The sequence below is a fragment of the Gymnodraco acuticeps genome, unplaced genomic scaffold (assembly GCF_902827175.1).
Source record: "Gymnodraco acuticeps unplaced genomic scaffold, fGymAcu1.1, whole genome shotgun sequence".
NCBI lineage: Eukaryota > Metazoa > Chordata > Actinopteri > Perciformes > Bathydraconidae > Gymnodraco > Gymnodraco acuticeps.
Genome location: NW_022990999.1, coordinates 831010 through 846583, shown reverse-complemented (window position 1 = coordinate 846583; position 15574 = coordinate 831010). Strand labels below are relative to the sequence as shown.

Below are 15574 nucleotides of genomic sequence, written 5' to 3'. Positions count from 1 at the left end.
GATGTTTTAGCTGTCAACCAACTCCCTCTCAGAGGTGACCACGATTCACTCCACAGCATGTCCGAGTCAGGCAGTGGGCTCTTCCTATCGCTGTTTGAGTATACGCTGCAGTACAAAGATGCAGAGTTGGCCAATATAATGGACAGCATTCCCCACACAGCAACATACACCTCTCACGACATGCACAATGCCATAATAGAACTAACAGCAGTTCATCGTCTCCCTCTCTACTATTTCTCTCCGAGTGCAACGATGAGGAATCTGCCATCCTTAACCAGTGTGCCTTGCTCGTGATTTACCAGTGTTTGTGCTGCCACGCACACAATGTTTCAAAAGTGGTTTCTATGTTGCCCTTTATTTGTGTATGTATTTGCGATAAGTGTGCGTCTTTGCGCAATGCTGTTGGCCTTGCTGTTTGATATATATTGTGCCGCAGGCCCGCAGCACATGACGGTTTTGTGTGCCCTCCCATGAAAATCATATGCCCTCCCTTTAGATTTGTTCTGGCACCGGGTCTGGTCTGACTCCTGAGCCAGTTGTTTGAAACAACAGAGTGGTGTGTGTTTGAGGATGACATTTAAAGAGTATCCTGACCTTCTACAGGTGATAGAGAGCATCCTGACCTTCTACAGGTGCACCATAGAGAGGATCCTGACCTTCTACAGGTGCACCATAGAGAGGATCCTGACCTTCTACAGGTGCACCATAGAGAGGATCCTGACCTTCTACAGGTGCTCCATAGAGAGCATCCTAATCTCAGGTGCACCATAGAGAGGATCCTGACCTTCTACAGGTGCACCATAGAGAGGATCCTGACCTTCTACAGGTGCACCATAGAGAGGATCCTGACCTTCTACAGGTGCACCATAGAGAGGATCCTGACCTTCTACAGGTGCACCATAGAGAGGATCCTGACCTTCTACAGGTGCACTATAGAGAGGATCCTGACCTTCTACAGGTGCTCCATAGAGAGGATCCTGACCTTCTACTGGTGCACCATAGAGAGTATCCTGACCTTCTACAGGTGCACCATAGAGAGGATCCTGACCTTCTACAGGTGCACTATAGAGAGCATCCTGACCTTCTACTGGTGCACCATAGAGAGGATCCTGACCTTCTACAGGTGCTCCATAGAGAGGATCCTGACCTTCTACAGGTGCACCATAGAGAGCATCCTGACCTTCTACAGGTGCTCCATAGAGAGCATCCTGACCTACAGGTGCACCATAGAGAGCATCCTGACCTTCTACAGGTGCACTATAGAGAGGATCCTGACCTTCTACTGGTGCACCATAGAGAGTATCCTGACCTTCTACAGGTGCACCATAGAGAGGATCCTGACCTTCTACAGGTGCTCCATAGAGAGGATCCTGATCTTCTACAGGTGCACTATAGAGAGGATCCTGACCTTCTACAGGTGCACCATAGAGAGGATCCTGACCTTCTACAGGTGCACTATAGAGAGGATCCTGACCTTCTACTGGTGCACCATAGAGAGGATCCTGACCTCCTACAGGTGTACCATAGAGAGGATCCTGACCTTCTACAGGTGCACTATAGAGAGGATCCTGACCTTCTACTGGTGCACCATAGAGAGGATCCTGACCTCCTACAGGTGCACCATAGAGAGGATCCTGACCTTCTACAGGTGCACCATAGAGAGCATCCTGACCTTCTACAGGTGCACTATAGAGAGGATCCTGACCTTCTACAGGTGCACCATAGAGAGCATCCTGACCTTCTACAGGTGCACCATAGAGAGGATCCTGACCTCCTACAGGTGCACCATAGAGAGGATCCTGACCTTCTACAGGTGCACTATAGAGAGGATCCTGACCTTCTACTGGTGCACCATAGAGAGGATCCTGACCTCCTACAGGTGTACCATAGAGAGGATCCTGACCTTCTACAGGTGCACCATAGAGAGCATCCTGACCTTCTACAGGTGCACTATAGAGAGGATCCTGACCTTCTACAGGTGTACCATAGAGAGGATCCTGACCTCCTACAGGTGTACCATAGAGAGGATCCTGACCTTCTACAGGTGCACCATAGAGAGCATCCTGACCTTCTACAGGTGCACCATAGAGAGCATCCTGACCTTCTACAGGTGCTCCATAGAGAGGATCCTGACCTTCTACAGGTGCACCATAGAGAGCATCCTGACCTTCTACAAGTGCACCATAGAGAGCATCCTGACCCTCTACAGGTGCACCATAGAGAGCATCCTGACCTTCTACAAGTGCACCATAGAGAGCATCCTGACCCTCTACAGGTGCACCATAGAGAGGATCCTGACCTTCTACAAGTGCACCATAGAGAGCATCCTGACCTTCTACAGGTGCACCATAGAGAGGATCCTGACCTTCTACAGGTGCACCATAGAGAGGATCCTCACCTTCTACAGGTGCACCATAGAGAGGATCCTGACCTTCTACAGGTGCACCATAGAGAGGATCCTGACCTTCTACAGGTGCACCATAGAGAGGATCCTCACCTTCTACAGGTGCACCATAGAGAGGATCCTGACCTTCTACAGGTGCACCATAGAGAGCATCCTGACCTCCTACAGGTGCACCATAGAGAGCATCCTGACCTTCTACAAGTGCACCATAGAGAGCATCCTGACCTTCTACAGGTGCTCCATAGAGAGGATCCTGACCTTCTACAGGTGCACCATAGAGAGCATCCTGACCTTCTTCATGTGCTCCATAGAGAGGATCCTGACCTTCTACAGGTGCACCATAGAGAGGATCCTGACCTTCTACAGGTGCACCATAGAGAGGATCCTGACCTTCTTCATGTGCTCCATAGAGAGCATCCTGACCTTCTACAGGTGCTCCATAGAGAGCATCCTGACCTTCTACATGTGCTCCATAGAGAGCATACTGACTTTCTACAGGTGCACCATAGAGAGGATCCTGACCTTCTTCATGTGCTCCATAGAGAGGATCCTGACCTTCTACAGGTGCACCATAGAGAGTATCCTGACCTTCTACAGGTGCACCATAGAGAGGATCCTGACCTTCTTCATGTGCTCCATAGAGAGGATCCTGACCTTCTACAGGTGCACCATAGAGAGCATCCTGACCTTCTACAGGTGCACCATAGAGAGCATCCTGACCTTCTACAGGTGCACCATAGAGAGGATCCTGACCTTCTACAGGTGCACCATAGAGAGCATCCTGACCTTCTACAGGTGCACCATAGAGAGGATCCTGACCTTCTACAGGTGCACCATAGAGAGCATCCTGACCTTCTACAGGTGCACCATAGAGAGCATCCTGACCTTCTACAGGTGCTCCATAGAGAGGATCCTGACCTTCTACAGGTGCTCCATAGAGAGTATCCTGACCTTCTACAGGTGCTCCATAGAGAGGATCCTGACCTTCTACAGGTGCACCATAGAGAGGATCCTGACCTTCTACAGGTGCACCATAGAGAGGATCCTGACCTTCTACAGGTGCTCCATAGAGAGGATCCTGACCTTCTACAAGTGCACCATAGAGAGTATCCTGACCTTCTACAGGTGCACCATAGAGAGGATCCTGACCTTCTACAGGTGCACCATAGAGAGCATCCTGACCTTCTACAGGTGCACCATAGAGAGGATCCTGACCTTCTACAGGTGCACCATAGAGAACATCCTGACCTTCTACAGGTGCTCCATAGAGAGGATCCTGACCTTCTACAGGTGCTCCATAGAGAGGATCCTGACCTTCTACAGGTGCACCATAGAGAGCATCCTGACCTTCTACAGGTGCTCCATAGAGAGGATCCTGACCTTCTACAGGTGCACCATAGAGAGCATCCTGACCTTCTACAGGTGCTCCATAGAGAGGATCCTCACCTTCTACAGGTGCTCCATAGAGAGTATCCTGACCTTCAACAGGTGCACCATAGAGAGGATCCTGACCTTCTACAGGTCCTCCATAGAGAGGATCTTCACCTTCTACAGGTGCACCATAGAGAGTATCCTGACCTTCTACAGGTGCTCCATAGAGAGGATCCTGACTGGCTGCATCACGACCTGGTACGCCAGCTGCACCACCTCAATCGTAATACTCTACAGAGGGGGTTGAAAACTGCACAGCAAATCACCAGGACGGAGCTACCATCCATGGAGGACCTCTACTCCCAGCGGCTCAGGAAGAAAGCCCTCAGGATTATAAAAGACCCCAAGCTGTAGCTGTAGCTATTGTACTGACAATCTTTAAAGGTTGAATCTACAAAACGTAACAATGGACATAAAAGTAGTTTCAATGGCTATTCAGATATTTTATCCTAAAAATAACAATGTAAAAATCACTGATGTGCGACTGTACAGCTATCATTGATACCATTATTATCATTATTATTATTGTGTTAAGAAATCTCTATTTACTGTTTACTAATGGGGGCTCTTCTGTATTCAGTAGTAATGAATTAGATATAATGATTTCAAAATGATATAGAGCAGTCAAAAGTCACCCGTGTGCAGTGTGCCAGCTATTTAACATTTGTATCACTTTGATATTCGTACATATTATAAATTGTTAATTTACTCTGCCAATAAAAGCAATGAACCTAAAGAAAACTGAATTAAAATGTGAGTTAACATAGTGAATGTACAGTATATGACAGTGGAAGCAGTGAATTGACTCATGGACGGTGCTGAAAAGAGGAGCAGAGCTGCTTTTAATGAACAGGATGTGTTTATGATTAAACCAATGACTTTATTAAAACAAATAAATTATATAATCCACAAGAAATTATTTGGGACACATGCTGGTAATGTGTTTGTTATTGGCCCTCACTACCAGTTTACTGCTGTGGAACTACAAACCATCAGTTCTGAAGATCATTTTCAGTTTTTTCAGTGACTGTTGAATTTGCATGACAAAGAAAAAGTTTTCGGTATCCAGATGTCCAATGTTTGTTGCTTTAAATTAAACGTATTTTCAAGCAAAGGATTCATCTGCTTAATGAAGCTCAGCGCAAGTTCAATCAGGGAGACCAAGCTCTTCATTCATATTACATGTCATTTCAATACTCTCTCCTCCCTCATTAAGTGATCGGGGGCGTCACTCCCCAGCTAACCAATCACTCCTCTCTCCATTCTCACAAGCCTATCGTTGCACCCGCTAATCCCTTTAAATCTGCTCTTCCCTCTTGTCAGCTGTCATTTCAGGTGACAATATGCAAGTGGTAGTACAAACAATACTCCTCCTTCGTAAAGCACTTTAAAGAAAAGGAAAATAAACCTCAAGATGTCTAACCTGGCCGATTCCGTTCACGAACCTTTCTCGAAGGATCTCGATCCCGGCTCCGACACACCACTCGAGGTAGCTTCCAATTCCTCGAGCCAACGGCGCATGAGCGCTCGTTTGGCTTTCCGCAGCAGCTCATGTACAGCAGAGGCAGACTTCCTCATCGCTCGTCTCCAGCAGCAGGGCATTTCCTCAGCCCCAGGCCTCCCTCTCTCTCTCCCAGCTCCGCGAGCTTTCGACCAAGTCTCCGGCACGGTACCCCCAGACCATGCCAGCAGTCCCAGTCAGCTCTCCCGAAAGATCAGGGCGAGGACGCGGGCGCAGCCGCGGAGGAAAAAGGACAAGGAAGTCTAGCCCTCCAGGAGTTCGCCCGGCCAAAAATCAACCACTTCCCAGGCTCACCAGCCCGGGAGCACCGTTAATCAGCCCCTCACGGACGGTAGCTTAGCCAGCTCCCTGCAATCCCTGGCTAGCTCCATGCTATCAATCGATGCTCGCCTTCAGTCCTTGGAAAATGTTTCTGCCGGAGCTTCAACCTCATCTGCGATTAGGGCAGTGTTTCCTGCCTCCGTGCCGCCGGGGTCAGGTTTTTATGCCGGGTCAGGTTTTTCCAAATCCACAAGTAGTAGCTCCCTCTCATTCCCTGGCTTCTGCCCTTCCAGCTCCTCCTTCAGGTAGGCCTTACATTTCCCAAGCCGCCAACATTTCCTCACGGCTCCGATTAAAAGTTCTCGAAGGGAAGGACATTCATCTCGTCAGCTTCATTCTGCCTTCCCCGGAGTGCGATAAATCCATTGCCACGGGAGGAAACACCACTGCCGTCTTCAAGTCTGCAGACCCCCGGCTCCTCAAAGACCTCAGCATAGGGCAATTTCTGGTAGCTTTTGGCATCTTCCGTGACGTTCTCTGTTCCGTTTACCCCGATAAAAGAATAGAATTAGATGCTTATATGGTCATTATTGGCGATCTTCATCTTAAATACGGGAGATCCGTTTTCTATTACTAGCATAAGAGCTTTTCAAGCAAAGCAGCGCTTCACTTAGCTCATTGCAACATCCGCCTAGATTGGTCCGTGCTGGACACCGAGCTGCTCGTGATGGCTGCCGCTCCGTGGAGATCCAGGACACAGGACCGCAGGATCATCCATGAAAAGAAAGACATTTGGGGAAGCTGGGTTAATCGGAACATGAGAGTACACAGGTATAGACAGAGAGAAGGAAGAAGTAAGATGTCCCCCGACAAACTAAGCCTATATCAGCAAAACTAGGGGCTGAATCTAATCAGCCCTAACTATAAGCTTTATCAAAAAGGAAGGTCTTAAGCGCACTCTTAAAAACGGATAGGGTGTCTGCCGCCCGAACACAAACTGGAAGCTGATTCCACAAATGTGGAGCTTGATAAGAAAAGGCTCTGGCTCCCATTGTACTTTTAGAGACTCTAGGAACAACCAACAACTCTGCATTCTTGGAACGCAATGCCCTAGTAGGACAGTAGGGTATAATGAGTTCTTTAAGGTAAGATGGCGCCTGCCCATTAAGGGCTTTGTAGGCGAGAAGAAGAATTTTAAATTATATCCTGTGTTCTATAGGAAGCCAGTGTAAGGCAGCCAGAACAGGAGTAATGTGGTCCCTTTTCCTAACTCTGGTTAGTACACGAGCTGAGCAAGCTTCAGCAACTTTGAAGCTTGTAACGGCATAATTACAAGCGGAGAACGGAGTAACTTAACGTGACAGCAGGCATAACAACAGCCGGTGTTTCTCGTGAGGGTTTTCCCCGGGAAACAAACGCAATACACACAAACGCAAAATTACACAAACACACACACGTATACACACACAACACACACTTCCCCCAGACCAGTAATCCAAACGAAAATATCTTCCCTCCGTAGTATTTTGATCATTTGCTCCGCTAATCAATCAGATCGATGGATTCCAGAGAAGAGAAAACTTTGAAGGCCTTTTTCTCAAAATGATGACTCGGTGACAGTCATTATATAATGTGACATATTTCGCTTAATATTTGGAGTACAAAAACAATCCTGATATCATTAGAAAGCTAGGAATATCCTCTTTCCAACAGTGTATACAACTCAAAATGTGTCTTCGGGTCAATGCGACTGATTTCGATAGAGCAGGTCACATATGTTGTAGTGCACTGTCACAACCTAGCAAAGCTAACTAATATATTTTTTTCAATTATGTTGTTTTTGTAATTGTGGCAGGCCAAAATCGTAATTGCGATTAAAATAGGATTAGTTGCACAGCCCTAACACACACACAAGCACACAGAGTGTGGATGGTTCCAATGGATCCAATGGATTTCGGATCCTTAACAGCTATGCTGTGCCCATGTATAGAATCATTTTACAGTACTATGTCCATCCTCTGTTAGTGACTGACAGGATGACATAAGAAAATGAAGGTCCACAGTGTTAACATGTAGAATACAAGTTTACCTAGAGGCCATTTTATGATTACCCTGTCAGTGTGCTGTTTAGTTAGCTATTTAGCTAGCAAACATTAGCTGGGTGATTCTCATATTTTAAAGCAATGAATTAATGTAAATGAATGTAAAACTAAATATATATATATTATTTGTCCTGTTTCCTTAGACTAAAATGCGCAAAGCGGCACAGGATCTGTTGGCCATACTGAAGGCAGAAGCGAGTGGCGGTATGTTTTATATATTGTATTTATTTTGACTTGGATACTGGAGGACATTGGCAGCTTGGAAACTTTATATGTTAGCCTGTGTATAAAAGCAGAGATGTAAATATTAACTCAAAGCATTCTACCTGAGGTAACGAACATGTTTGGTATTTGTGTATAACCTATGAATATAGCCCATAAATGTTACGTTTTTGACATCATGTAACCTACATCATGTTTAATGAAAACTGAAGACCAGGGACAGGGAAAGCAGACAGCAGACAGTGCAGGAACACCAGCAAACCCTGCTTGTTCGTGCAGGGAGTTCTGTTCTGGACCAAATGACCATGTTTGAATGTTGTTATATATACAATTCCCATGTTAGCCTAGACCTGTTATTTATGTTATTCTTATTGAAATTAGATAATCATTATTTATTACCTTCTTTTGAAAGGATTCAAGCCAGGGAAATATACAATTATTTCTTAAATAGTTCTGTTAAACTTTAAATGTCATCTCCACCCTGTCTTTCAGGTCTTTTCCTGGACTATTCCGGTCAAACAAAAACGTCAGATCCTTTCCCAAAAGTGCAAAGAAAAGAACAGGCCCTAAAACTGTTCGTGTTCCATTCTTCTTCCTCGCCTCTTCCTCCGAGAAAACCCCTAAGCCCTCTGAGGAGCTTATTCTCTTGCAGGCTGGGCTGGGAAGAAGGTCTGCACATGTCCCGGCGGATGCTGACCATAAGAAGGTAAATATGACTCTTTGGTTTTATAAGAGCAACAAAATAAAATTGGAAAAGAAAGTGTGTTCTCACAATCACTTTATCAGAAAGTTACATATTTTAGTGTTAAGACTGATATCATAATGAGTAATGTGTATCCAACAGGCATGCAAACTGTCTAATACAGTTAAAGAACATTTTGTTAACCCCTATTTGCATTCATTCTAATCAATAGATTACAAATATCCTTTGTGAGGTCTACCCCAAGATGGCTGAGCTTGAGGGAGCCTGGCTTATACACAAGGCTACGGGTAAAAAGCAGAAGATTCTATTTGTATTTTATTTATTACAAGCTGATTTAAGAATGTTTGTAATAAAAGTAATTGATTTGAAATGTATGAACCTTCCAACGTATAAGAGAAATATATGTTTCAACCCCAACAGGAGGATCTGGTCAAATAAAGTTGTGTGTAATATCCCCGGAGGAGGAGGGCTACTCAGGGGCCAGTCTCGTGAAGGCCTTGGGAGGCAAGGGTTGCCTCTACATAATGCCCATCCAGCACACTTTGGACACTTCTCCCTTGGCCCTCACCGCACCAGAGTTCGAGAGCATGCCAAAGGCACGGTGCATGACGTGTTATAAGGATGTGCCTTTGCAGCTGCTTGTACAGAGTTGTAGGCCGGAGCAGATATCTGGCCCAGAGCTTGATGTCCCTTTTGAGGTAAGGCATGCTGAATGAAACATAAATTGTCTGTTCTGCCTGTTTGATGTACAGATGTTTAAAATATGTCAGCACAGTTCCCATCAGCCTATCCCATACTTTGTAATAACATTGTTTTTTGGTAACTCTATCTTATAACTCCTGTTATTGTTTGATGTTTGCTCTTATAGACCCACACAGATGAGTCTGATGATGATGTCCAGTTTCTCAACACCACAGAGGACTATGACAATCAAGTAAGCAATCAAAACTTAGGTTTCATCCTTGTTAGTATTATTTCATACGTTTGAGCATCCAAACGCATGATGTGAATTAGTAACAGTGACATTTTATAGGTGTCCACTGATAAGGCAACATCATCGGGTCATAAGGTGAGGAAACTACAGTGCTACAATACAGGCCTTTCTTTTTAGTATATATTTTTTAAATACTTTTTTGTGTCTTAATGGAAAAAATGTTTCCTGTGCTTTGTATAACATGTGATCTTCTTTTTTTTGTTGTAAATGTTTTTCTCTTATGTCACAGGTTGCTTGTCCGGTGTGTGGAGAACTCTTTTCACAGGCGGTCATAAATATCCATGGAGAATGCTGTGGGGTTACAGAGGAAAGGTAAAAGTATTTTCAATAAATGCATGTCTAACATTGTTGTATGAATTCCTTGTGCATTTGGATTTGCATTCCTTTGTAGAGTCACTTTATTTGCCCCCCTTTTAGTGAGGCCATCCTACATTTGAACATTTGATGGATTCAGGTTTCATTTATGGATATTTAAAACATGTTACATCTTTCCAGCGTCATTAATGAGGAAGTGCCAGAGCCAAGCACCACTGACCGGACCAGACCAGGGCAGAGCAGGTATGCAGAAAATCTATTGCGAAGAGATTATGTTTACCACCAGAGCTGAATGTTTTAAAATATTGTTTTTCTTTGATGTAGCTTGTCAGACCTCCTGGACAACCTCAAGGGGAAAATAGACAACTCAAAAATGTTTAAAATAAATGTCACAAGGGAAGATCTACTTCAGAGGGGCCTGAAACAGTGGGCGAGGCAGAAACAGGCCTCCCCAGAACACCATCATTGTCTCCTTCATTGGAGAAAATGGTATCGATCAGGGGGCTCTGAGGAAATAATTCCTCACTGGTATGTGGTCCCCGTTAAGGCTGACACCATTCGTTAAGTGCAAATGTCCTATGTTGCCAATGTGAATAATCTTGAATTTCTTCTTTCCTCTTTACAGAAATGGTCCGGGCAATTGAGTCAAGATTTTTTGAAGGGGACGAACGGGGAAAAAACCCAAAGTACAATGTGTCAGCATATCAGGACAACACGTTCAGGTATGTAGCGCTATGTATTGTATGGTAGTCATTGTATTTTTAAATTGTGGGTAAGGGTAGATAGCTCCCATTGTTCTGTGACCTGTCAATCATCAAACCGGGGGTCATATTTCATTATGTGTTCATTTGTATCTGAAGTTGTAACCATGGATGTATAAAGAAGAGTTCGACCGCAAAGTTATTCTCCGTGGGGACTTCCGGCAACAATCTTGATTCTGATTGGCCAGAAGACTGAGTAGCATGAAGCTGCAGCGTCGGAGACGACACTTGTAGAACCACACACACAGGTCCCGCGTCACGAGCACACACACAGGTCCCGCGTCACGTGACGGGAACCACACAGGTCCCGCGTCACGTGACGGGGTCCCACGTGACCCGCGTCACGTGACGGGAACCATATTCTGTTGCACGTTCACATGAATGTTTATATGTATATTCTGTTAATTTAGTTGAGAATTTCAAAAATGAATTTCAAAAATATAGTCTTTTATATGTATATTAAACAACACTGTTAATTTAGTTTTGGGTATGTTTATAATTCTCGTTTCATTATTATTCAAAAGAAAACAACACTGTTAAACACTGTTCCTTCTACAGTATCATAATTCTCGTTTCATTATTATTATTAATAAATCAAAGGTGTCTTCGAAGAGGTGCTAGATTACTGAAAAACAACTGTTAGTGTGTTCATGCACCAGCCTGCAAAAGATAAACAAGCAGTTTGACCGAGAGGCATTTCAGTTCAGAATACATTTTTATTGCGGGGTCTGCTGATTCTTCACTGGGGGTGAGGCGGGGTCTGCTGATTCTTCACTGGGGGTGAGGCAGGGTCTGCTGTTCCCTCTCTGGTCGTGGCACTCTGAATATTGGCTGAAGGGTTCCCTCCAGCAAATGGAGGATACATATTTTGTTGTCTTCGGGGTTCCAGTTTTCGAGTACACAGATAAAGGGACGTGGTTACATTTGGCAAGGTTTTGCCGAACGAGGCAGAGGCTCTTTTATCTTCACCAAACCATTTGTTGCTGAAGGGTTCCCTCCAGCAAATGGAGGATACATATTTTGTTGTCTTCGGGGTTCCAGTTTTCGAGTACACAGATAAAGGGACGTGGTTACATTTGGCAAGGTTTTGCCGAACGAGGCAGAGGCTCTTTTTATCTTCACCAAACCATTTGTTGTTCACCATCTCCGTTAGAATATCTTCATCAAGCTCAATAGGGGAGGCATAGGATGAACAGTAGGTTATGGATTTTAAATGTGTACATTGATAGGCTTTAATTCCACTCCTCCATGCCAACTCCAGGTTCACCTGGCACTCATTATTTTCACAAGACACATGCTGATTTTCTCCCCACACTTTATTCTGAACATGCAGAGGAATACTTGTTCCATGGAAGGCTTTGTGGACAGCATAGACTCCATGTTCAGGATCTATGCATTCACTCGGTAGGTGTGAACTTGCGGTTATGTCCTTTTGTTTGGCAGAGTGCTTTCTTTCCATGTGCCTTTTCAAAAAAAAATTATTCATGAGAACATGGCATATGGGACATTTTTTCTTGAGTACAGGCTCTACACGGACCCTTTGCATCTTTCGCACTGGGATGATGGGGATTGCTGGATCTGGGATGACGGGCGTTGATGGATCTGGGATGATGGGGATTGCTGGATCTGGGATGATGGGGGTTATGGCAGAGTGCTTTGCCTTGCACAAAGCGAGGTGCTTTACAAAGCCAGATTTGCGAGTATGCATGGATTGGCAGTAGCAGCAGTGAAAATGATAGTCTGGTCGGCAATTTAATCGACATCTGTGAATGGTATACCCTTAAACATAAGAACATAGAATTGTAGTATTATTATTTTGTGATCATATTATTTAAAAGTGTAAATTATGAATACCAAACATCTGGATCAAGTAACTGGTCACCACAAACAAATCATAGGACTTGTTTTGATGTATTGCTCAAATGGAACTGATCATAACATTTAGGCTGCTTTTAATGCAGACACATTGCAACTCCATTTGCATTTCACAAGAGAATGTAAGCTAACTTTACCTTCATGGAGAACTGCACGCTGGAAGTGGCTCTCGAGATGGCTTTTCACCTTGCAGTGTTTTGTTGGAGAGAATAAACGAGAGACACAGAACGGGCAGTGGAAGTCATTGCAACACGTCGTGCACCGTTGAAGGTCCGGCAAGGATCTCCCCTCTCGGATTGTAATATGCATCTTGAAAAAGAGAGATCCTAATTGGTCAAACTGAACATTTTGAAACAATTTCACAGACAGACATAAATTAGGCTTAATTGTTAGATTCTGACACGACAGATTCTAACCTACAGAATAGGCCGACATAACTGACTAAAACACCTCATGCAATATTACAAAACATGTCAAAATGATGACACTGTCTGATAAACGGTAAACAGGCAGTCAGCACAGTGAAGATTATTTACAATGAATTCAAATTGTAATACAATGACTATTAAAGAAGCATTTACACTGAAGACAGAACTTAGGCTACTGCTGATTTAATGTAGTGGACATATTGACATGCTTTTGTCATCCGTTGAAGTTTAATTAATTAGCTGACTATAATGAATCATTAGGGTTGGGAAGTTTACTTTTTTAAATGTAGTAGGTTACAGATGAGTAATTACCCTGTTACAAATGTAATAAGTAATGTAACTTGACTATGTAACTATTTGTATTGAAATTCTAATGTTAATTATGGTTATTTTATGTTTTTTGTGAGTCACTTTGGATAAAAGCCTCTGTCAAATAACATAACCATAACATACAGTTTCATTAAACAAATAAACAAAATGGTTAACAGTTGGTTTTGCAGCGAGTCATCATAGGCTAACAGATGACATTTAGCACTTGTTGCTGGTATGGCTGTTCAATACAACAGAATAGTTGTTAACTTAAAAAAACAAAACATGATTCACATTACTCACACTATTACTGTAATTAGTGATTCAATTAATCAACTATGACACCTAGTTGGGTTTGCCAAAATCACGCTAGTTTCATTAAACAAATGATCAAATATGCTAACGAAGCTAATGCTTTTGCTAATGCTTTTGCCGAAAGCTATAGCTAATGAATAGTTGTTTTTAGAGACTTTAATACGGTTAGAAGCTATCATAAGCAAACAGATGTTTGTTTGTATTGCCTTAACACTATCATAGTTAATGTTGGCTAATCACACTTCATTTCAAGACACCGGAATTGTTATTAATGTTAAACAAATAAAACTGTAAAAGCACTTCACATTACTCACATTCTCTGCGTTGACGTTCACATTCATGTGAACGTGCTCCGTCACGTGCCGCCGTGACGCGGGACCTGTGTGTGTGCTCGTGACGCGGGACCTGTGTGTGTGGTTCTACAAGTGTCGTCTCCGACGCTGCAGCTTCATGCTACTCAGTCTTCTGGCCAATCAGAATCAAGATTGTTGCCGGAAGTCCCCACGGAGAATAACTTTGCGGTCGAACTCTTCTTTATACATCCATGGTTACAACTTCAGATACAAATGAACACATAATGAAATATGACCCCCGGTTTGATGATTGACAGGTCACAGAACAATGGGAGCTATCTACCCTTACCCACAATTTAAAGTAAGTCACACAGACTATCTCCTCTTTGCTCTGGAAAACAAACAATGGCATACAAATATTATTAACATGTCGGGTAGTAATACATCTATTTATTTTCTTCTCAGAGTGTACCAGAATGCATAGTTTATGTTAGTATTTCTAAAAATCTCCTGGGGGAGAATCCCCCCGAGATCCCCCTGCTGGGGTTGGGTTTTCAGCATGCGTGCCTTTTTATATAGTTCAGCTTTGATTCCATCATCTCATTAAACCTTTTTTAAAAGCATACTTTAGTTCTGTGAAGGGATATAAGGGATATATGCACTGTACTTCACTTTTATTAATATTGTATGCTGAAAAGCGTATATATTACAGCACGTTTTTTTGTTGAATAGATTTGAGTGTTTCAAAATGTTGGGTCGCGATGTATTGACCAAGTAAAAAGTGGGTCCCGAGTCCTGACCAGTTGAGAACCAGTGTTCTAGAGTATGTCAGTTATTGAATTCACAAATTTCTTCAGCTGTGACCAATTCTGTCTTAATTCATACAGTATGTTTGCATTAGTGTTACACTCATGGCTCAGGCTCCTCCCAATCCTGCAGCAGTTGCGAGACGGACTGGCCCTCTACGGGTTGGATGAGCTGCTGGTAGAACAGCCACTGTTGTGCCAGCAACTGTTTGTGCCAGGCAGCCTTCAGGGAGTAAGTACATTCATTAAATATTTCCCAGATTTCCATAGCTTATCCAGTAATATAGAGTAATGAACTACAAAACATCACATGAAAACAAAAATGATTGTAATAATTAAATTAACCGAACCACACCTCAGAGGGGTATTTGTTTCATTTTTTGTTTTTGTTTTTTTAAAGGTGGATGCTGATTTCTTGATCCTTGCACTGTCACCTGAATACAGCCCAGAGGGGTCAGTCAGGCGGCAGTGCGAGATGAGGATAGTTAATCTTCTGCAGGACTACCTGCAGGAGCTGGAAGACAAAGGTGACACTTTTTCAATTTTACATATATGTGTGTCTGTCAAACTTAATACTATTTGCACAATGTAGACCTCTTATTGGGGCACACTCATCAAGTCATTTCTAGTTTGATTATCCTGCATTTCCATGCTGACTTTACTTTTTGGTATTGCTGTTTTGAAGGAGAGTAGAATCCTAAGTAGTCCCAGGAGGAAGATTTGAATACATGCAGCGACATCAAGCCTCCAACTGTCGACACCTTTTGTCAGTGGGTAACTGGCCAGGCCCACGTCCCTCTGGGGGAGGCAGAGAGGAGAAACTTCAGAGTGAC

General features: G+C 43.6%; 1 protein-coding gene across 1 annotated transcript; it reads right to left on the bottom strand.

Moving 5' to 3' along the window:
* Positions 1-11454: 11454 nt before the first annotated feature.
* LOC117559246 lies at positions 11455-14116 on the bottom strand. Its single transcript, XM_034235923.1, has 3 exons — positions 13957-14116; positions 12728-12899; positions 11455-12494 (listed from the first exon to the last, which is right to left on the bottom strand). Exons 1-3 carry the CDS (start codon positions 13981-13983, stop codon positions 11455-11457), a joined length of 1239 nt encoding a protein of 412 aa, XP_034091814.1. The 5' UTR covers positions 13984-14116.
* Positions 14117-15574: the final 1458 nt, after the last annotated feature.